At 38.3% G+C, this 22,307-nt stretch overlaps 1 protein-coding gene across 6 annotated transcripts in view; it reads left to right on the forward strand.

Annotated features, from left to right (window-relative positions):
* Window positions 1–22,307, forward strand: part of st3gal5 (ST3 beta-galactoside alpha-2,3-sialyltransferase 5) — a 39,597-nt gene that overhangs the window by 9,117 nt on the left and 8,173 nt on the right. For 2 of the 6 annotated variants that reach the window (XM_003226613.4, XM_008119515.3), the window contains exons 2-6: window positions 9,543–9,664; window positions 11,769–11,883; window positions 16,599–16,942; window positions 17,630–17,816; window positions 21,122–21,280. In XM_003226613.4, coding sequence (XP_003226661.2) covers window positions 9,621–9,664; window positions 11,769–11,883; window positions 16,599–16,942; window positions 17,630–17,816; window positions 21,122–21,280 — 849 coding nt within the window. In that variant the 5' untranslated portion in view covers window positions 9,543–9,620. Of the gene's footprint in view, window positions 1–9,542; window positions 9,665–11,768; window positions 11,884–16,598; window positions 16,943–17,629; window positions 17,817–21,121; window positions 21,281–22,307 lie in introns of those variants that run through there. The other 4 variants (XM_062975636.1, XM_008119514.3, XM_008119516.3 and 1 more) reach the window with 3 other exon arrangements.

Here is a 22,307-nt window from a genome sequence, read left to right on the forward strand (position 1 = left end):
CACTTCCCAAGATACACAGTTGGGAACACAAGTGAGAGTGGAGCAAGGATCTACTACTAGTCAGTTACAAGTTAGTAGTCCTGTGATTAAACAAAGTGAATCTCAAAAGAGAAAAGCTGAAGTTTATAGTTCAGAAAGTACTAGCTCTAGTAGTTCTGAGAGTGATGAAACTAATGGAGGAGATAGTACTAGGACCATTCCTAGGCGCAGTTCTAGGAAAAACAAGGGTATTCCTCCAAAGAGGTACCATTGTGAAGCTGTGAAAATACAGGAACATGACTGGTCTGAACCTCATAGTTATAAAGAGATGTTGAAAAGAGATGAAACTGAGAGAAATTTTTGGTTAAAAGCAATGCAAAGTGAATTTGATTCTTTGAAAGATTTGCAGGTCATGGTGAAGTCTGAAACACCTGACAATGTAAAGTTCTAAGTTGTCGTTGGGTTTATAGACGTAAACAAACCAAGGATGGTGGTTTTTTGTATAAGGCCAGATTAGTTGCCAGAGGCTTTGAACAGATATATGGAGAAAATTTTAATGAAATATTTAGCCCCACAGTGTCTGGGGAAGCATTAAGAATAGCCCTTGCAATTGCTAGCAATAGGAATTTAAAAGTTAAACATTTTGATGTGAACACTGCATATCTTCATGCAAACTTGGAGGAGAAAGTTTATATATCTGCTATCCCAGGTTTTGAAACTGACCTTCCTGAAGGGTCTTATCTTCTTCAGAAAAGTCTTTATGGTCTCAAGCAGAGTGCGCGTAACTGGAATTTACATTTGGACAAAGTGTTAACAAAATTGGATTTTGTTTCTAACAAATTTGATCCTTGTTTGTACTCAAAAGGAAGTGGAAACACACAAATGTTTGTTGTAATATATGTGGATGATGTGTTATGCATTGGTTCTGAGGAACAAATTCAGGAAGTATTTCGGAGTTTGAACAAAGAATTGAAAATCAAAAATCTTGGAGATGTTAATAAATATCTTGGCATAAATATTGTTAGAAATGAAGGAGGTTTTGAGTTAAACCAAACTGACAAGATTTATGATCTTTTGAGAAGAACAAGAATGGAAAATGCAAACACTGTTAATACACCCATGGCACTTCAGTTTTTACAACATGTAGATGGAGAAGTGTTCGATAATAATTTCATTTATCGTTCAGTTATTGGTTCTTTATTGTATATTGCAAATAACACAAGGCCTGATATTTCTTTTGCTGTTGGTATTCTAAGTCAAAGGATTCAAAATCCTTCACATACAGACTGGGAAGGAGTGAAAAGAATTCTGAGATACTTAAAGCAAACAGCTGGAAAAGTTTTCAGAATTTGCCCAGATGATAAAGAGTCTTTAACAATACATTGTGATAGTTCTTTTGCAAATTTAAAGGAAAATAAATCTATTACTGGTTTTGTGATAAAATATGCAAACACACCAGTGTGTTGGAAGAGTAGAAGACAGAAAATTGTGGCACTAAGTACTGGAGAAGCTGAGTTCTCAGCTTTATCTGACGCTTTGACATCAGCAGAATGGTTAGAATCTTTAATTAAAAGTCTTAACATTGATTTAGAATTGCCAATGCAAGTTTTTGTTAATTCTCAAACCTGTATCGCTTTGAGTAACTGTCAAAATATGAAAACAAGGTCCAGATATATTAATGTCAGATATTCAAATGTACAACAATTTGTTAAAGACAAAAGAACTGTTCTCAATTATATTCCTTCAGTTGAAAATGTTGCTGACATTTTTACTAAACCTCTTTCTTTTGAAAAACATAATGAGTTTTGTAAGAAATTGAATTTATAAATGTGAACTAATATAATTTTGTGGAGGAGTGTTGAAAGTATTATAATGTTACAAAATTATATTGTTCATGTACCTTTAACAGGTAATATGCTTTGTCAATTTGATACAGGTGGAGCTGTGTTTGTTATATATATATTCTTTGCACTTTGCACTCTGCCTGTTCTGCTGTGTTTTTCTCTTTGAGTTTTGTTTTGTTCCTGCATTATGCTTCTGTATTAAATTAAGTTTGACCACATTACTTCAGGGCTTTTGTTTCTGCTGCAGCTTTATTTTTTTAATACTCTGCAACCTAAGGATTTTACCTTTGCTAACATGAAATACCTTTGAATGCATCAATATTTACAATAGTCTTCTTGTGTGTAATTTTATTGCACTTTCTAGTACAGTTTGAAAAACTGTGCTTTCAGTTCTTTAAAACACTTATTTGCCTAAAGTATACTTTCTCTGTATAAAGATTTACACTGGTGATCTAAACAACTTTGTGTTTTTAAAATAATTTTTTCAAAGGACCTTGAAACTAATCAATTTTGGGGTCTATAGTTATCAAAGTAAATATACTGGTTCCTCCCCCTTTTGATGACGTAGTAATGGAATTCTGTGAGGGAACTTCCTTTTAAGTTTAAAATTGCACCGGGAAGACCATGCGGTCTCCACCATTATACTTCCTCTTTTCTTTCTCCTTGTGAGTGATATCGAGCTATTTTTTGTGAGGAATTCCTGGTCCTCTCCCGGACGTGGGTCCGTGGATCCTGACAAGGAGGGGAGCCGCTACAAATCAAGGTTTTAGCCAGAAATTCTCACCCTCAGGCGTGAAGAAAGAAGACCGAGTTGTTTTTATTCAGCTGAATAAGATGACAGTCTGCAATCGTTCGTCAAGAAGTCATGACATACATTTACAGATCAACCACTTTTATAACAAAAATATGGGAGGCGCGGATTGAATTTCGCGCTACACCTTTCCCCGCCCTCCTATGCGCCGATTGGTCCTTAAAATGGCGGCGGGAACCCTCATCCAATCAGAGGGCTCCCTATGCCTCGGGGTCCCCCCACCAATCAGGGATGAGGAGGCGGGCTTATCTAGGAACAATGGACTTGCTGGGGATTAACGAGGAATTATGATTGAGTCATTGAGTAAATGTCCAGGAGGGGTTTCTAGATTGCTTCTTGGGGTGTAAATATACATTTTTGTCTGGCAGGCTCTGCCAGACCGTGGTGAGTCAGATGGGCTGTATTTGTTTTTGAAAGGTGTCATATCCATGTTGACAGCCGAAGTGATTGTGTCTTGATTGTCCCTGTTGTTAAATGGTCCCGGAATCCGGATTGCTGATTTCCCAAAAGATGGCCCTGCTCCGATGTCTTAATGGGAAAAAAACCTAATCTATTGTCCATGCAAGGGGAATGTGACAGTTTCCTGGTGTGAGGAATTATCTCCCTCTGGGGTGTGTTGCAACTTGTCCTAAGTCAGGTCTCGGTCATTCTTTAATATAAGACATTATTCACAGGGATAAAGGAAAAAGGGAGCACGTAGGGTATACAAATCACACATAGGAACAATATTTTGCCTTCGTTTCCCAAGCCTTTTATGGTGTGGAATTCATAAAATAAAATAAAAGTCCACAGGAGTCGAATCTGTGGCTCTCTGGGTGAAGCAACCCCACTGGGTCAAAAGGTCAGCGGGGGGTGCGGGGGTAGTTCATGGATGGGGCAGGGGCTCTGGGTAGCCCCAGCATGTAGTCCAAACTTCAAGCCTGTCCCTGCAGAGAAAATCGCTCCGCAATGCAAGTGAACTCTGTTTTTGACATTTTTGACAGCTCTGACAATCAGCTGATCGGCTTCCGAAAACTACCAATTTTGGAGCGGGTGGTCTTTTGCTGATGAGGCGTTTTCAGGCAGAGATAGGAAAAATGGGCATGCTGGGGGCCAGAACAGAGGGGATACAGCCAGAAATGGGGGCTGGGGGTAGCCCGTTGCTCTGCGGCTTGCCCGGAGAGGGAGAAAGGGAGGGAGGGCAGAGCCGCGAGGGGGAATTCATACTCTCATGCAATAGGGGATACAAAATAGCTCTTATTTGAGAGGGTTACAAAGTCCAGGGTTTTAGAAAGGCACAGAGAGGAAGCAAAAGATACAATTTTTAAGCGGTTGCTGGGCATGTTTGCACAGTCAAATTGGTCTCAGCGTGACTCTTCCTGATCTGCGGAACTCATTGCTGCAGGTCAGATTAGACTAGATGCAGATGGTTGCCCGGGTCCGACCACATGAGGATGCATTTTGCCTCACTTTAGGCAGAATGTAGCTGCATGGACTTTCTTACCTTTTACCTTTTTTAGAAGATGAGCTTTTGCAAGATAGCTCCAAGACTTTTCTATCGAGAATGAATTTCTTTTTACTTTAATAAATCTCATGAACCAGAATTTTGACTCTGCAGTCTTCAGCCATCCTAAAAGTTAAAAGGCTATTTCTGCTCACCATGCGTAAATTTCTGCTGGTTATGGAGTTTCCTCCTGGTACTCTGCTACATTTTGGTGGAATTACCCTAACTGAGGGCTATTTTTGAGCCTAACAGCTCAGATTCCCGAACAGATATTAATTGCTACTACTCTGTTATGGTGCTGTTGGTAGGCAGCACATGACCAGAGTTTGGAAAGAATCTGTTACGTAGTGGAATGGAAAACACAAGTTCACTGTTTTAGCCAATTATGGATTCTTCCTGGCTTTATTACTGTCTTTTTCTTTGTTACATCCATGACTTGGAAGGTTTTAGAAACTGAAAACTGATAAACACTGACTAATACTAGATAGATTGAGAAACAAGAATTACTATACAGACATAAGTATGCAGGGAAAAAATCACCCCTGCTTAATTACAATCCCTGATTTTTAGTCTTTCCTTGGTCCTTAATCTTTTCCAGAGTTTTCAAACAAATGCTAACGGATAAACTTACAAACTTATAAGTGCTTTATCAAAAATGCTTTTGAATTTAGTACTTCAAAAGGTTAAAGGTGTGTAGAAGCTACAGCTTCTACATTGCAAATATTAGTTCAAGTTCAGATAATGGTAGAAGTACTCAGCAAATACAAACCATTGTGTCCATGATATTTAAGAAGTGCATTGAGTGAAAGTGAAATGTAAGAATTTTGCAAGGCAACTGTTACACCCTAGCACTGAGGCACCTCTTCATCCAGCACCACACCAGTAGCCAATACTCCAATAATAAAAATGTTTATTGAATAAAAAATAATAAAAGGGGGAAAGGGTTATATCCAAAGGTAGCAGTCACCTTCACAATTTAGAGCCATGGAGAAGAAGAACTGAACAAGTTCCTGGACCACCTCAACAGTATCCACCCACATATCCAATTCACCATGGAAAAAGAAAATGAAGGAAAACTGTCTTTTCTAAATGTTCTAGCCACCCGCAAACCCAACCAACAATTGGGCCACACAGTTTACAGAAAACATACAGACACAAATAGATAGCTGCATAAAAACTCCAACCATCACCCAGTCAAAAAAGAAGCACAATTAAATCTCTGGTAGACCTTGCAAAAAGAATCTGTGAACCAAACTGGGCTTTACAGGCCAATGGATACTCCACCACAGACATCAGAAGAGCTGCAAGTCCAAGAACAAGCCATGAGAGTAAAGACTAAGATCCACCCAGAGGAAAAGTGTTCTTACCATACATCAAGGGAATCTGATGAAGAAACACAACCTACAAACAATCTACAGACCCACAAAGAAAATCCAACAAATGCTACGTTCAGCAAAGGATAAGAGGGATCCTCTCACCTCTGCAGGAGTATATCTTATACCATGCAGCTGTGGATAAGTCTACATAGGGACCACCAAGCGTAGCGCCTAAACACTAATACAACTAATTCAGTTATTTGAGAACACAGAAATGCTGGACCACTCCAACAACCACCATATCAGACTACACAGAGAAACCATTAAAATCCACAAGCATGTGAACAATTTCAACAGAAAGGCAGAAACCATGAAAATGACCTAAATCTGGCTACCACTGTTTAAAAAACTCTAAAACCATGACAGTAAATAAAGAAAAACACTCAGAGAACAGGGGAATTCCAGACATGAATCAATCAGGGCCAGCTAACACCTCCCAACAAAGGATTTTCCCAGGCAGGAAGCAGCCAAGCTTTGAAGCTGCAAGGCTATTCAATGATAATCAAGGTGATCAGTTGCAACATTCACACTTGCCTCCAGTAGACAAGAGTTCTTTCTCCCACCCTGGACATTCCACAGATAGATAAATCCACTTGCCTAGTTCCCAATAGACCTCAAAATCTCTGAGGATGCCTGCCATAGATGTGGGCGAAACATCAGGAGAGAATGCTTTTGGAACATGGACATACAGCCCAGAATACTCACAGCAACCCAGTCAGCATATAACCAGCAAAATACAAAAGCAATTAGAATTCCATAAAAGTCTTTCATAAGAACTAAAGAAACATCATAAAAGCTAGAAATCCAAAACATAAAAATAAAAACTCTTCCAGGCAAAACTCTTCCAAGATACATAGTCAAAGGCAGGAACATGAAACAAGAATCTTGACAATATGAGAAACATAAAAATTTGCTAATATGAACAAGAGAGAGATTCCCCAATAGCAAAGTTGTCTCCTCTGAAAATGCTGAGAACTGAGCACCTAATTTAAGCCCTTACAGTCATCAGCCAGGTTCCCATGAAATCATACCTGAGACATCTGGGTTTCAAGGCCTTATCGAAGTAAGGCTTTATCTTGGAGACGCTGAGAAGATCTCTGTTTTTACCTCTATTTTCTGAGATCTCATCAAACACTCCCTAGTGACCTCAGCCTCCGTGTCTTCCTCAGGTCTTTTCTCTAGGGAAATGGTTTCACTTTCCTTGACCTCTGTTGGTAGGAAACGGTCTAAGGGGTCAAACTGACCCGTTTGCAAATCTGAACAGATTCATTTTGAGGTCCCTCATCCTCAGAATCTTCTGGCTCCTGTCCTGGCTCTTGCCAGGCTACAACAGCATCGGTAAATGCCTGCTGCCTATAGCATACTCTAGTGTCATGGTGCTGCTGTTCTTTTGTGTCATTGCCCTCCCAAGACAGTCTGTGTCATTGTTGAATAACTCATAGAATAAACACATTATTCCTAAGGTTTAGGTGGAATCTCTTTCCCTTTAATTCAAATCAATTGGTTCATGTTCACCCTCTGGAGCAGATAAAACAAGTTTGCAGCGTGTGATACCCCTTCAGTTACGCATTGTTTATGTAGGCATTGAATGTTTGCCTGTTACTGTGTTGGAAGCTGGCCTGAGTCCCCATGAGGAGATAGGGCAGGGTACAAATGAAATTATTATTAAGTTATTGTTAATACCATATTGTTTTTTGACCCTACTTTTCCACTTACAGAGCTAGTTTACTGTTTTTATTTGAAATACAGTAAATATTCAAAACCCTTTAACCTACTGATGCCTCAATATAATTTCATTAAATTTTCATTTTGAAATTTACCAGTAGCTTCTGCATTTTCCACCCTCGGCTTATACTTGAGTCAATAAGTTTCCCCAGTTTTTTGTAGTAAAATTAGGTGCCTCGGTTTATATCAGGGTCAGCTTATACTCAAGTATATATGGTAATTACAACTTAGACATCAGTCATATAAATAAAAGACTTTAAACAGTTTAGACATATAGTGTCACATGTTAAGTATAATTTAGTGTCTGTATTATGTTAGAAATGACACTTACTCTTTGATGCTGGTGTAATTTGATTGTAAATGAAAGTCTTTATTCTTTATCTGTATCTAACACTAAACCTGACTAATTCAATATAGAGATGGGAACTTGTTCTGATACCTTTGACTCTGTGGTATTAATGTCAGGGATCCTGTCACAGTGCTAGACTCCAGCTAAGGCTGCAGGAGCATTCTTCCAACCTGTTCTTGGGATGTGTAGTCACCTTTATTTGATGAGATGGTTGAAAGAATTGTGTCAAGCCCAGCTGCAGATTCTCCTAGTTAAAGTGACTTACCCCATTCCAATTTGACTTTATAGACTTGGAACTGTACTGAAATAGCCTGGGCTGATTATTTTTATTGACAAAGAGACAATACTGCCTCTTAGTGGCTTTCAAATTCTAGTTCTGAAGAAGCAGACATTTGTTTTAGCATGTGCACTTTTCTGGGGAGATGTAGAAAGTGAAAATTGAATCTCTTAGGTGTTTGGCTGACCTTGGGTTAATGCTAGTTGATATAGAGATCTCTTCTAAGTCTGAATTTTCCAGCTCAAAATCTAGTCAACTATTATTTAAATCAGCTCTTCACCTGCCTTCTTTCCTGGTTAGGCAGGTAAGCAGGCAGGTGAGGGGGCAATCACTGAAGAAAAAGCGCTGGCCCTTTGGCAGCCTTGTACTTTGTCAACTGATATTGCCCACGATTCCACAGCAATGAGCCATGGCGGTTTAAGTGGGGTTAAATTTCATCAATTCTACAGTGGAGATGTAGCATTCAAGAGGGTGGGGTGGAGAAGCAGCAGTCTCTTTAAGAGAAGAAGTTACCACATTATAGCAGGGGGCGGGGACTGCTTTCTTCCTTCACTTCTGGCTGGAGAAGGTTCACTCTGTACCTGACCATCTTTGATCAGGCAAGGGACAGGTTCCCATTTTTTGTGGCACAGAGTATAATTCCATGCCCCCCTCCCCAGTAATTGGTGGGCTCTATCTCAGCCTTCAAATACAGCCCAGGAGTGAGGGAGAAAAGAAAAGGAAGGAAGAAAGACAAAGGTAGGAAAAATAGAGAAGTACAAAAAGAGAGAAAGGAGAAAAGAAAGAACAAGGAGAGGTAGGAAACATAGAGGGAAAGGGTTCAGAATTCAGAAAGTATGGTATGGTGGTTTTAAGCTTGGACTGTGACTCCGAACTCACTGAGTGACTTTAGATAAGTCACACTCTCTCAGCATCAGAGGAAGACAAAGTTCCCTTTGAATAAATCTGGACAAAAAAACCCCTTTATGATAAGATTTTCTTAGGGATGGCACACTGTGTCCTTACTTGGAAAGCGAGGTGCTAAAAACTTGAACGCTAGAAAGAACTTCTTGACTATGAGAGCTGTTCAGTAGTGGAACTCTCTGCCTCAGCGTGTAGTGGAAGCTTCTTCTTTGGCGGTTTTAAACGGGCTGGATGGCCATCTGTCAGGGGTATGTTGATTATGCTTTTCCTGCATGACGGGGACGGGGGGGGGGGGGGTTGGACTAAATGGACAATGTTGTCTCTTCCAGCTCTATGATCTTTATGCATTTGTCAGTGCAATGTTTGTATTTAATGTTCAAGTTTAGTATTTTAGAGGGTCAAACCAGTTGTCTCATATGTAGGGGCTCTTGACATTAAAATGGATATACAAAGCTGCCTTATAATGAGTAGGCCATTGGCCCATCTTACTTAGTGTTGTCTGCACTAATGGCTGCAGTTCTCTGGGGCTCTTTTCTTTAGAGTCCTACATGGTGAAACATCATTCTTTATAGAAAGCTGGGGCCTGTGCCCATAAATATTCGTAATTCCTGCGAATACAATTCAGAGGGAAATTGAGGTCTCTTAAATATAATTAAGTTCTCACCATTACTAAGAGAAATGGGCTGTTTTAGAACAGTAGGAAACATGAGGGTATCAATTCATTCTTTGGGGTGAGTATTTTCTTTCTGAGAGCGTGATAAGTGCCTTTTTACCAGAAAGTGCTTCCTTTCACAGCAATGCTGAGTGAAAATACCTCTCTTCACCTGAGAAAGAAATGTGTGTCTTCTCTGCCATGCTCTAACATAGTTACTCATGAAGATGAAAAGGCCAAGTGGTTTTTTAAAAGGTACTTTCAAGTAAGTGTCTGTGTTGGTGCTATCAAGTGTGAAGTCTTGTTAGAATTCTAGCATGGTGTTGTTAGTTACGAGCAGGAAATACAAGTCTAACTGCTAGATTTCTGTTGTCTTTAGTTTTAACAATATGCTTCTTTTATTTTCCTATTTTCTTTATTGGTTTTTCTGTCAGTGTTCCTTTTTCCTCCTTTTTGTTCTTCTCAAGTGAGTTAGGGGTTTTTAAGGTAATGTTGAGCCAATGTCCAGTTTTCTGTGACACAGCAAAACAACAAAACGTTTTTCTGGCTATGCTGGAAAACATCTCCAGGTAAAGACTAGTTTTGTTTAGGTAAAGATAAAGGTTTCCCCCTGACATTAAGTCCCATCGTGACCGACTCTGGGGGTTGGTGCTCATCTCCATTTCTAAGCCGAAGGGCCCGTGTTGTCCGTAGACACCTCCAAGGTCATGTGGCTGGCATGACTGCATGGAGCGCTGTTTTGTTTATATCTTGCTAAAAGACAGTTTAACATATCAACTGAATGCAGCTGCCTTCTCTACGCATCTTTCCCTTGCTCTAATTGTCTCCGTTTTACTTTTCTCCATCTTACGGTCACCTAGTAGCTTTAATCACTAGACTTTAATCACTAGACGGTCTCCACAACTAAAGTATTTTGGTCCTGATATTTTTAAGTTATCTAATTTAGTGGTTGTAATGCCTTGACCCATTTTCCTGTTCCTCCTGATTGCATATCTGACTTTACCTGCATACCAGCTGTTTAAAAAAGTAGTCCTATGCATCACATCCATTTATGTGTCTTGTCCAGCTTAACCAAGGACACTTTCTTCCTGTTACTTTGAAACTTGGAAAGTATCCATAAACTTGCGCAACAGTGATTGTGGGAACTAGGTTGTTTTTTTTTTGTGCTGTTTTGATATTGAATTGCATCATATTAGAGGCTGGGAATGCGATACCTGTCCCCAAAAAACTTCTTATATGACTACATACTTGAATGCATACATGCAAGTTGTTCTATTATGTACAAAATCTGCTGGATACAGTTCACAGGTATGACGAGCTTAGCACATTTTCTACAAAACCCTGCACATCCTGGAATAAAAGGGAACTGATTTAGTTACTTTTTAAGTTTAAAGTATTTCAGGCAGTGATGTGGCTTGAGTGTGTCACTGATAATAACCAGATTCACTGTAAAGATGAGCATAGTGCAGTAAATATTGCAAGTGACAAAACACAGTTCCTTCAGCTAACGGTAATGTGACAATTCAGATCAGCACATTAAGCAGCAAATTCTTATGATCATCATCAGATTTGCATCTGACTAAGTATGTTGAAGATCAACCTGCTAGATGTATTTCCTAAGTTGTTTTCTAAATTCACAAAAATCATGTATATTCCCCAGTGGTGCAATGGGTTAAATCCTTGTACCAGCAGAACTGAAGACCGACAGGTCAGAAGTTTGAATTCAGGGAGAGCGCAGATGAGCTCCCTCTGTCAGCTCAAGCTCCCCATGAAAGGACATGAGGGAAGCCTCCCACAAGGATGATAAAACATCAAAACATCAGGTGTCCCCTGGGCAACGTCCTTGCAGACAGCCAATTCTTTCACACCAGAAGCGACTTGCAGTTTTTCAGGTCGCTTCTGATATGAAAAAAAGCATATTCCCCATTTACTTGACAATTCCTACTTTACCTGTAACATGTGGGCAGTTTTTTCTACTTTACATAGCACTTCTTTTACATACAGCATACCAGATACCCTTCACTTGTCGGATCTCCTCACTCCCAGGGGCCAGAAAGTACCTGAAGGGACAAAACAAATCATACATGTGGAGAAGGATGGCAGTGGAAAATTGTATGTCTCATTATTCAGACATAAATCAGAATACTTTACAGGGAAATCATTAAAAATACTCAATTTTCTGTCCCAGAAAATTACATAAAAACATACAATGAAAGAAAATTTGAATATGCATACTAATAAACATATTTTCTTTTTCTGAATTGTTAATTAAGTATTAGTATAATATATGGGTCACTTTAGAATAGATGTTTCCATGTGCAATGTAAGTTTACTTTTAGATATGTAACAATTGCTAACTTTATTTTTAGGCATGTCGTGGTAATGGTAATTGGTCTTTGTTTCATTTACATCATCAAGTTAAGCTTTGATTCAGAGGACTGTGACATGACAAGGATTCATTACGTGAAGACAGCACATGTGAAGGTTGGTTATGTGTGCCATCTTAATGCTTCTTTCTTTGACAGGCTTTAGGATAGGCTTTAGTTATGTTGCACCAGTTAAAAACAACTCAACTAAATGACTTGTACTTTCAGATCTATTGTGTTTCCAGTAACTAAACACCAGTAATTCTTGTCCAGATAAAGGGACACAATAGCATTGATAATTAGACAACTGTGTGAGCAAAATTAGAAATAAAAGTAGGAAACAAGTATGTTTGTTAAAGCAAAAATGCTTGTACTATGGTTGATATATTGTGTCCTATAATGTAAAGTTTACAGTAGCTAATTATTTTAAAAACATTGTATTTAAAAGTACAAATGTATAAAATAGGATAGCAACAATATATAATACAAGAAAGGAAAATATGAGTTCAAGAGAGATAGATACAAATGGAAAAACAAGGACAAAAATAAAAGCCACATCAAATCTTCCTTCTCTTCAGTGGTTATTTAAACCAAAACAAATCATAAGAACCATCAATACTTCTCTCATACGATTTCACACAAAATAACCATTATTAGTATTCCAAATTAAATCTTGCATGCTTATAAGTATAGCCCCTATAGAAAGTCAATGAATTGATTCTATGTATTATTGTATGTATTAATAATAATCATTGTCACATATTTTAATTAAATACCCCTCCTTCTCTAACTTAGATTTAAACAGTTGCTTCTTATTCTATTAAAATAATCAATTTCTGTCAAAGACAGAACGCCACAAGATCAAAGATAACAGAGTTTATTGGATAACAGAACTCAAAATGCCCGTAAAATACAAGGGCCAGGCAGTATTAGCCTTTAAAAGCAAAAAGGGGCAAGGAAAAACGCTCAAAAGATAAACCGGATTAAACCGGAGTTTAATCCGGGTAAAAACAAAACAGCTTGCTTCAGCCTGGGGATAAACAAAACAGAAGCCGGGGAACAAAGTGTTCAAAAGAATGCAATTAATTGGCAGCAGATTCCTCTCTGCTGCCAGCACTGTGCTTTGAGTAACTTGAGTCACTCCTCCACACAGCAGGCAAGATTTCCAATACACACAGATCAGCCGAGGATTGAAGCAGTAGAGTAGACCCAGTTCCTTTCCGTAGTTCAAGCCAGAAGCAGACGTTTGTAGTTTCACCGAGTCCGAGTAGGGGGAAGTCAAGCCGTGGTCAGTTCAGTCCGAAATCCAAAGCAGGAGATGGCGTCCGTCAAGAAGACGACGGAAGCTAATGAGATTAAGCACAAGTTTGCACAAACAAAAGCCCACACAATTCCTCCCGCCGTCTGACCCCAAATTCCAAAACAACTTACGTATCAGCACACGAAAACACACCAGTCTTCAGGAAAGCGTCCCACACAGATCCCAAGCGTTCGTCCAGATTACCTTGCCCAACGCAATTTGCAATTGCTCCCAAGCCTCATTTTATGCCAGTTACAAATCCTCATCACTATCAGCTGCCCTCCTTAACCCGGGCGTTTCCTCATCACTTTCCTCATCAGAGCTGGAACACCTCTGACTACGCCCCACAGCATCCCCAGCTGTGGATCCCATCCCATCCCTCCAGCTTGTCCATGGGTCTAATCCTGAAGGTCCCCATTCATCTTCCATCCCATCATTGCCAGTGGCACCCAATTCCTCCCTCACCCGAGTCCAATCCATCTCATCCTCCTCCGAGCTAACCAGCCCCTCCTCCATTCTCTCCGTAAACCCCTCAAAAGACTCTTCGTCAGATGGTGCTGCAAAGATATCTCGCAGTCTCTTTCTTTCTCGCTCCTCGAGAGTATCTGACTCTCGAGGAGTCTTACGCCCACGTCTGCCAGTAACAGAGCCATGAGGCTCAATCATAACAATTTCACCCTTCCCATTTTCCCACTTAAAGTCAAACTATTATAACATTGACTGTGTCTCTCATTTATCCACAAAGAAAAATGTTAAATTCTTCCATTCATTATTTAAAACTCTTATCAGTTATCAACTCAACATTTACTCGCTTATCACAGTTTATTGCTGACCTTTCATAAAATTATTTTTAAAATGCCCTTCAAGTGCCCTCTTCACCTTTTTCGCCTTTTTCTTCCTCTCCAGAATATAAAAGGGTTAGGAAGCCAAAGAGGAGAAGTCAAGGTCTGTGAGTCTCAGGCCCCCTTAAGCAAATATCGCACCCTCCCATAGGGTCATGCAGAATTGCCTTAAACCAACTTTAGTTAGTGAGCTTCTAGAGCAATATCTCAAATCTAGAAAAGCCAGACTATATTTCTTTCCTTTTCATACAGAAATTCATCTTGGATTTACTGTGAAATCTTTGGAAATGCCCAATTGAAGCATACATTTTCAAAATACATAAAATTGCGATGTGGAGGCAACATTCTTCCTTAGATGTCATTCTTGTTTGTCTTCTCAAACCCTCTACCCATATAAGCATGTCGTCTTCCAATCTGTTATTTCCAATGTTCCCATCTTCTTCGCCCAGCTCTTCTAGCATCACCTCAGGATTCCCAAATCTTCCCAGTCAGGATGCAAACCTCATGTCTTCATAGTCTTCCAATTTCAGGCTGACTCCTTTCTCTTTCATATCAGATGCTGTAACCCATCAGTTCTTGTTTCATTTGCTTGGTCCTTGGACATATCTCTAGTTTCAACTTGCAGAGGTTACATCTTGGAATACAATACCTCTGTCTCTTTAGTGCCTCCTCTAAAGCAGTGTAGAGATGACACAGACCAGCTTTTAGACTCTTGTCAATAATCCAGTAGGTTTCAGTGAGCTATATCTGTCAGCCAAAACAAATCCACTTTTCCAAAACAATCCAGTCTCTTTCTTTAAACCATTTTTACTCACAAGTTGAAAACATTTGATCTTACAATTCTAAAAAATGCTTCCAGTATTTCACATTACTACGTCATTTATCCATTTAAGTAGTTTAAATTTGCTCTTTCTTTATCCAGTATATTACAATTTTATTTCAGTCTGCAATCTTTAAACATTTTGAAGATAGTCCTCATGATCTCTCATATTGATGAGAAAAGCAGACATTGATGAAATTCCTGATTCAAAGATGTGAAGGTTGCTTGCTGTTATTACAAAGATAGATGAGAAGAGAGAGTGTAGTTTCCTGGCTTAGTGTCCATTAACAGTAGGTGTGTAGCAGGGTGACCTGATGTACTTTGTCCTATAATTACTTTCTCCTTGGTTGTGATCAGTTATCGCAGTCCTCTCGAGCTAGGTGGGGTTCTTGTGTTGTGTGTGGGCATCTCCTGGATCTCTCCTTTTCTGGAGAGATGAACCAACAGTTGGAACATGCCTCCAAATTGGTCATTACACTGTGCCTCTGTCTTTCACAGAACTTTATGAAAGATATCAGTTGGCTCTATCAGTTTCCAGAAGTGGCTACAATGCCGACTTTATATTTGTTAGACTTGTCAAAGATGTATCTTAAAGTTGTAAAGGTCCTGTACATTACTGACCAAATGCCCTTACATAGACATATCCATGTATATGACCAGAAATGCCATTGTGTTATTCTTTTGATTTAACCTGTCAGAAATCAATTTGTTCAGAAAAAAAAAGAAATGTAAATAACATAGTGCATCATTCATAGATACTTCACTACCTGCATAGCTTATCTAACTAACCTGGAGGTGCCTAAACATTGAAGGGCTTTTAGCCTGCCAAGATGCCTTGCCCTTTCATTGGTAGTATTGGAGGAGAGGTACCGGAAGACCCCCTTCAAGGAGAGATTATGCCCCTGCAAGTCTGGACACATAGAAACAACTGAGCATGTGCGCCTTCTATGCATGTTCTACAGAGACATTACAACTAATCTCATTACAGCATGGCTTCTAAAATACCTATGGCGCACCGAAAATATTACTTCACTGCTGTTTTTGGACTACAATAATTTACAGTGTTGCTAAGTTTTGTGCTGCAGCACTTAAAATTAGACAGATAATGATCGACTCCGCAAGGCAACACCCAGTCGGAAATGTAGCTAGAGCAATGTGCCCCTCCCGTCCCCTTTAATGCCCCCCCCCCAGTGCTTTGACCCCTCCTTATTCTTCCTACCCCCCACCCCACCCCTCGGTCCCATACCTGTCACATTGACCTGTGTTTTTAAACTATGATTTTAAACTTGTTTTCTAACTTGTTTTTTATAACTGCATTGCTAGGGAACCAAGTTTCCCCTTCCCAAGACATTTGTGCTCCACGTTGTTCTCCATGGACCGTAGTGAAGAATTTGTAGTGCATTATTCATTTTTTCCAATGGAAAAAATAGATATGTTTTAAATTTTTAAAAGTATCACGGCGTGTGGGAAATAGTATTTGAAATACTGTTTCTGTTAATTTTCTAGTAGTCATTTTTTCTAAAAAAAAATCTGAAGCTTACAATTACCAAATAAAGTAGGTGTGAATAAAATTAATAGAATAAAACAAAAAAATCATAAAACAATTTAAGGGCAAGTAAAAAAAACAGAAGAAAACATAAAAACAAAATACTACAAATTAAACAATATTGTAACTTCAAACTGTCTGGGAAAATGCCATGTGGTGACCTGCATCACAAAATAAAATAATAAATATAGAGAATAATGAATGTAGAAAGATCAAACCAGAATGAGTCCTATATTGCAATTACTGTTGAAAGTGTGTCCTTGGTCTATGCCAGAGTGTTCCTATAATGTTGTACTATGTATAACTTAACTGCTGTCTCTTGTAGAAAACACAGAAGTTCGCTGAGAAAGTTCTACAAGCCCCGTGTCGACCATCTTTTGTGAAGAAAGAAATGAGCAGGTTATTTGGAGAGAAGTACAATATCAATACATCTTCTTTTATAAGAAAAGATATAAATGCACATGAAGATATCTTCAAATATGAGCCACCCTTTGGATTTCACAAGTTTTCAGAAAAACTCAAAGACCTTTTGGAACTTTTGCCTGAGTACGATTTACCAGAAGGCTTGCAGTCAAAGCACTGTAAGCATTGTGTTGTTGTTGGGAATGGTGGAGTGCTTCATGGACTGGAACTGGGATATGTCTTGAATCAGTTTGATATTGTTATAAGGTATATATTGGGCTTTTGTTTTTCTTTTTAGGATTTTGAATTAATGCTAGTACAGGCAGTCCTCGAATTACAGACATCCAACTTGTAAACTACTCATAGTTAAGAACGGGGGTGAGACAACAGGAAGTGAGAGAAATCTACCCATCGGAAGGAAAATTCATCCTTGAAAGATATATCATGGGGAAAAGGTGTCTCCATTGAAGCTTTCTCACCAATCCTTGTTTCCACAACAAGCCAATTTTTTAAAAAAATCAGTGATCACAGGAAAGTGAGGTAAAATCTTCTAACACAGAGGGGCACAGACAGCAAGACAAACACCACAGGGGTGTTACCACTTCCCTATGCTATCCAAAGCTTGCATATTGCTGCAGTTACCTTTAAAAAGGTATCTGTTCCAACTTACATAGAAATTCAACTTAAGAACAAACCCACAGAACCGATCTTGGTAAAAATTTGTGGACTGCCTGAATTCAAAAGTGATCCAGATTTTTTCTTCTTGGAGTTACTATATGTAATTTCTGTTCAGTGTTGGTTGGATAGATTTCAAGGTAGGACTATTTAGAGGTTGTTAGCTTCATGTCTATAATGCTCATTTTTTAATGTAAAGTAAAAACTTCATTTACAAATGTGGTACTTTAACCATTTTCTTACGAAGTAACTCACTCATGCGGTTTGTTCACTTTATAGATTAAATAGTGCACCAGTTCAGGGATATACAGATGATGTTGGTAATAAAACCACTATAAGAATGACCTATCCAGAAGGTGCTCCCTTATCTCAACATGAATATTATCCAGACGGTTTGTTTGTTGCAGTTCTATTTAAAAGTGTTGATTTTGGCTGGATTCAAGCAGTGGTTAAAAATGAAACGTTGGTAAGTAAAGATAGTAAACAATTTTTTAAAAATATGTACTTTCATATTATTTAAATAGTCCCCAAGCTCCAGGTAATTTTGCTACATGTGTATTTGTCAAAGACAAATTTTGTTTGAAATTCATGCAGGCCTTTAAAAGTTTTGGTTATCAAAACTTTGGTTACCAAGACTATCAAAGGGTGCATCTACACTATAGAATTAATGGAGTTTGACACCACTTGAACTGCCATGGCTTAAAGCCATGGAATCATGCTCTAGTTTTACATGGTTTTTAGACTTTATCTGCCAGGGAATGCTGGTGCCTCACCACCCCCAGGATTCCATAGCATTGAGTCGTAGCAGTTCAAGTAGTGTCAGACTCCATTAATTCTATAGTGTAGATGTACCCAAAGTCAACATGATTGCTCTGCCTATTCAGAATTCTCGGAATGCTGCATAATAAATAGAATGTTTGTCAAGTTTCATGGCAGGCATTCTGCAGTTTGGTTGAGTGATGTGATTGGGGTAAAGCCATAGAGGTAGGCATTGTATGGGAGGGCCATTGTGAAAAGACAACAAAGACTAAATCTTAGAGGTTCAGTTTCTTTGCTCTACAGAAAAGAGGATTACTTTCTTTTTCCAGAGAGCTGACTTGTTATGCTATACAGCAAACTAATATTCTTGAATACCTTTATCACAATTAAACATTGTGTGCCGCTTTGAGTCCTACCCATGCTAGAAAGGTGGGATAAAAATGAATTAATTAATAAATAATAATAATAATAATAATAAGTGTTTGGTATGTTTTTAATGTTTTAAAACTAAAAAGGAGTAGTCTTACTATTCCTAAAAGCAATGTCTTATGCCACAATTTATACTTACGTGTGCATAATATATAACATCTCCATCGAGATCATTCAGTCATTCAAAAATCAGCATATTCTTTCTTTCTAATGTAGGCAAGTGTCGGCCACAGAGGAATTATCCCCTTTCATGTATTTAAAGGGGGAATTCATAGATTGTATATTAATAATTGCTTGTAACTATGTCTGGATCCAGCAGTCAGTGTATTATGAGAAGTCACTAAGATAAATTGAAATCAGCTTGGTATAATAGGACCAAGCAGACTAAAGGGGAAAGGTGAGGCATGCATTTGATCCTGGGGCTTGTTCAGTGACAGAAGGGAAAAGAGGAAGAGATGCTTGATTGGAAAATGCAACTTTTTCATGACCTGCTCTGCATTGCAAGTGTTCAGTGGGAAGTTTATGATTTTTCACTGCTGCTCTACATTTTAAACCTTATACAAAATTTGAAGGTTTTTTACTTTGTCCTTTAGGTCAATTTGGAAAAGTTAATGAGTAGTGACAAGTTTATTAATAAATAGTATGATTTATTGCACTGTAGCTAGTGCTGAAAGTTCTGTTCCGAATGTAAATTAGAACTTTCAACTACTGTTTCCACACTGATAGAAAACATGTTTATAATGAACACTTATGAAAGTTGAATGACATTGATGTTTAGATTCTTCAAAATTACATTTTCATGATAGACATTATATTTACGCCTGTTAGTGGAAGATAGATACAAGATTTAAGGATACTGGATACTGTATAATACCAACAGATTTTTCTCTGGTGGGGTCCCAGTGTGCTGTGGCTCAGTCTCTTTGCTCCTCTCATGCTTTTCTGTGTAGAGGAGAGGAGGATGAAGTGAAGCTGGTTGCATACTTAGTCAGCTCCATCTGAGTCTTGTTTAAACTTGGCTCTTCTGCATAAGGGGAGGGTGACAGAAAACTGATGGTGCCTGTTTCTGTTGCTACCCACATCTGTGTTGACTTCAGGATACAAGCAAAATTCAGTTAAGGAAGTAGATGTGTTCATGATCTTTATTTCTTTAACAGAAACTTTTGTCCCTGAAGTAACATGGAAAAATAGGAAGTGTTTCCTAAATGCCCCCCCCCAATCCCTACTATTCAACATGTTTCAGAAGACTGTTTATTCAAAATGAATATTAAGCAACAATCAGGTCACATGTACCTTGCATAAATATAGTGAGCCCTCCATATCCACAAATTCTGCCTCCATGGATTTAATCATGCCTTGAAAATACTTTTTAAAAATAAAAAGTAAGCCTTGATTATGCTTTTTTAATAGGACATCCACAGATTTTGGTATCCACAGTCTTGGAATCTCTCCCAGTGGATACCAAAGGTCTACTGGAAATAAACCTGCACGTGCTGCTGCACCCTCTTTCTCTAGCCCCCTTCACCATGTCAAAAGCCAATACTGCAAAACAATTCCAGCCAGACAGAAGCCAATAAAAAGAGTGGGGTTCTGGACTGGCATCCTATAAGAAGAGTTTGTAAAAAGGACTTTCTTTTTTGTGATCTCTGTGTCTCACACTAATGGGGTTTTCCACCTGCCCCCAATTTGAATGCTTCAGATCTGAGTAACCTGGTGGGAAGCACACTCCCTCCATCTAGCACTCACGTCCTAAACCTTCAAATTTACTCTCCCACTCAGTTTCTCTTTGCCCACTGACTGAGTGGCAAAGTATTCTGTATCACTGAGTAGACTAGTTTCCCTTTAACGTGTGGTCTTCGTCTCCTTTCTTAGAGCATTTCTTATCCCTTCTTTATATCTGTGCTGTATTTTTTTATCTCTTTTCTAATGGGGTTCTTTCTTTTTTCAAAAGTGAATACATACCGTATATTCCATCACATAATAGTTACCACCACATAATAGTCTTTGAACTCAGATCTTCTCTCCTTCCTCCAAAGAGCTTCATTTCAGAGTTAAAAAACGAACCAACAGAAATGAAGCCATTTCTTTAAGGCTGGATCATCCCTCCTCCTCTTCCTGTCTTAGAGTTAAGTCAGTTAAAATTCTTTTTTAAAAAAAAAATAGAAAGCAGAGAATCAAAATCAGATGTTTTCTTCGCATAATAGTCACGCCTCCTTTTTCGATTAAAAATGGATACAATATATGACTTTATACAATGAAATATGATAAAAAGCTGTCATTTTCTTTATGTCACTTTTGACTTTGGGGCTGTGTACTCTTGTTCTTCCCTTTTGTATGCTCAACTTCTCTTTCCAAACTTTGCTGTTCTTATGGGCAAAATGCTTCCTCATTCTGAGTGTCTCTACTGTCTTGGTGAGGTGCATCTAGTGCAACAGTGATCCATTTGTCTGCCCAGGCTGAAGTTTCATTGTTGGGAGCAATATCTACAGGTTACTGAGCTAGCTACTCGAAAAAATCCATTTTATGTTGTGTGTCTTAAAGAAATTCCAAACTTTCTAATCCTTTTTATGTTTTTTAATTTAGCCACTGTGGATGCGACTATTCTTTTGGAAGCAGGTGGCTGAGAAAATACCTGTGATGCCTAAACAGTTTCGCATCTTGAATCCAGCAATCATTAAAGAGACTGCTTTGGATATTCTGGAATACCCGGAACCTCGGCCAAAGTTTTGGGGATGGGATAAGGTCTGTATCTCTTAAGGATGAAGAAAACTGCTGTTGTTTTTTGCCCTTCTACTCGTTAAACAATATCATTTGCAATTTATTAAATGATATCAGTCATTTTGTCAAAAAATAGGAATAATATGTTCCTAAATATCTGTAGACCACTGTATTGGGAAGTATTTTCGTTCTTTTTAATCTTTATATGATCATAATACTTGACGATTATAGCATCAAGAAGAAAATTTTACAGTGATATGATAAAACTAAAATAAATAGATTCTAGTCTCCATTGAATTGTAAGATGCACCCTGTTTTTATAGATGTTTATATGGGAGAAAACGTGGGTCTTAGAATTGAGAAAATACAGTATGTATACATTCTCATAACAGGGAATAGCATAATGGATTTCTTGACTTTTCCCTCTGTGACAAGGAGAAATTATTGAGCCACTGGGAGAATTGTTATCATCAAGTGCAAATAAGGGAGGACAAAAAGTATTTTGGAGATAATGTTGTAATTGCCTACAAAATATTCTTTGCCCATTCTGATACTGCAGTGTGGAATAGTAATCAGATGCACATTCTTAATTTCTCTGTTCTGATAAAACTTAAAAAAGAATTGCATATATATATTGTTTATTTATATCCCACTTTTGCTCTCCATACAGAGACTCAAAGCAGCTCACAACTAAAAGCATTTCAATACAACTTAAAATGTAGTAAATGTAAAGATAACAGCGCTCTATGCACTCATACTAGCCACATGACCTTGGAGGTGTCTATGGACAACGCCGGTTCTTCGGCTTAGAAATGGAGATGAGCACCAATTCCCAGAGTTGGACACGACTAGACTTAATGTCAGGGGAAAACCTTTACCTTTACCTACAACTTAAAATATACAAACATTAAAACAGTATTAAACAACATTAATATTAAACCAATTCATGTTAAAACTATAAAATCATATAAACTCACACCACAAAATCACAGCAGTTTAAAGCTCTTACTTAGTGGAATATATTTGGTAGAAATGTATTGATTTTCAGCAT

Source organism: Anolis carolinensis, chromosome 3 (assembly GCF_035594765.1).
Source record: "Anolis carolinensis isolate JA03-04 chromosome 3, rAnoCar3.1.pri, whole genome shotgun sequence".
Classification (NCBI taxonomy): domain Eukaryota; kingdom Metazoa; phylum Chordata; class Lepidosauria; order Squamata; family Dactyloidae; genus Anolis; species Anolis carolinensis.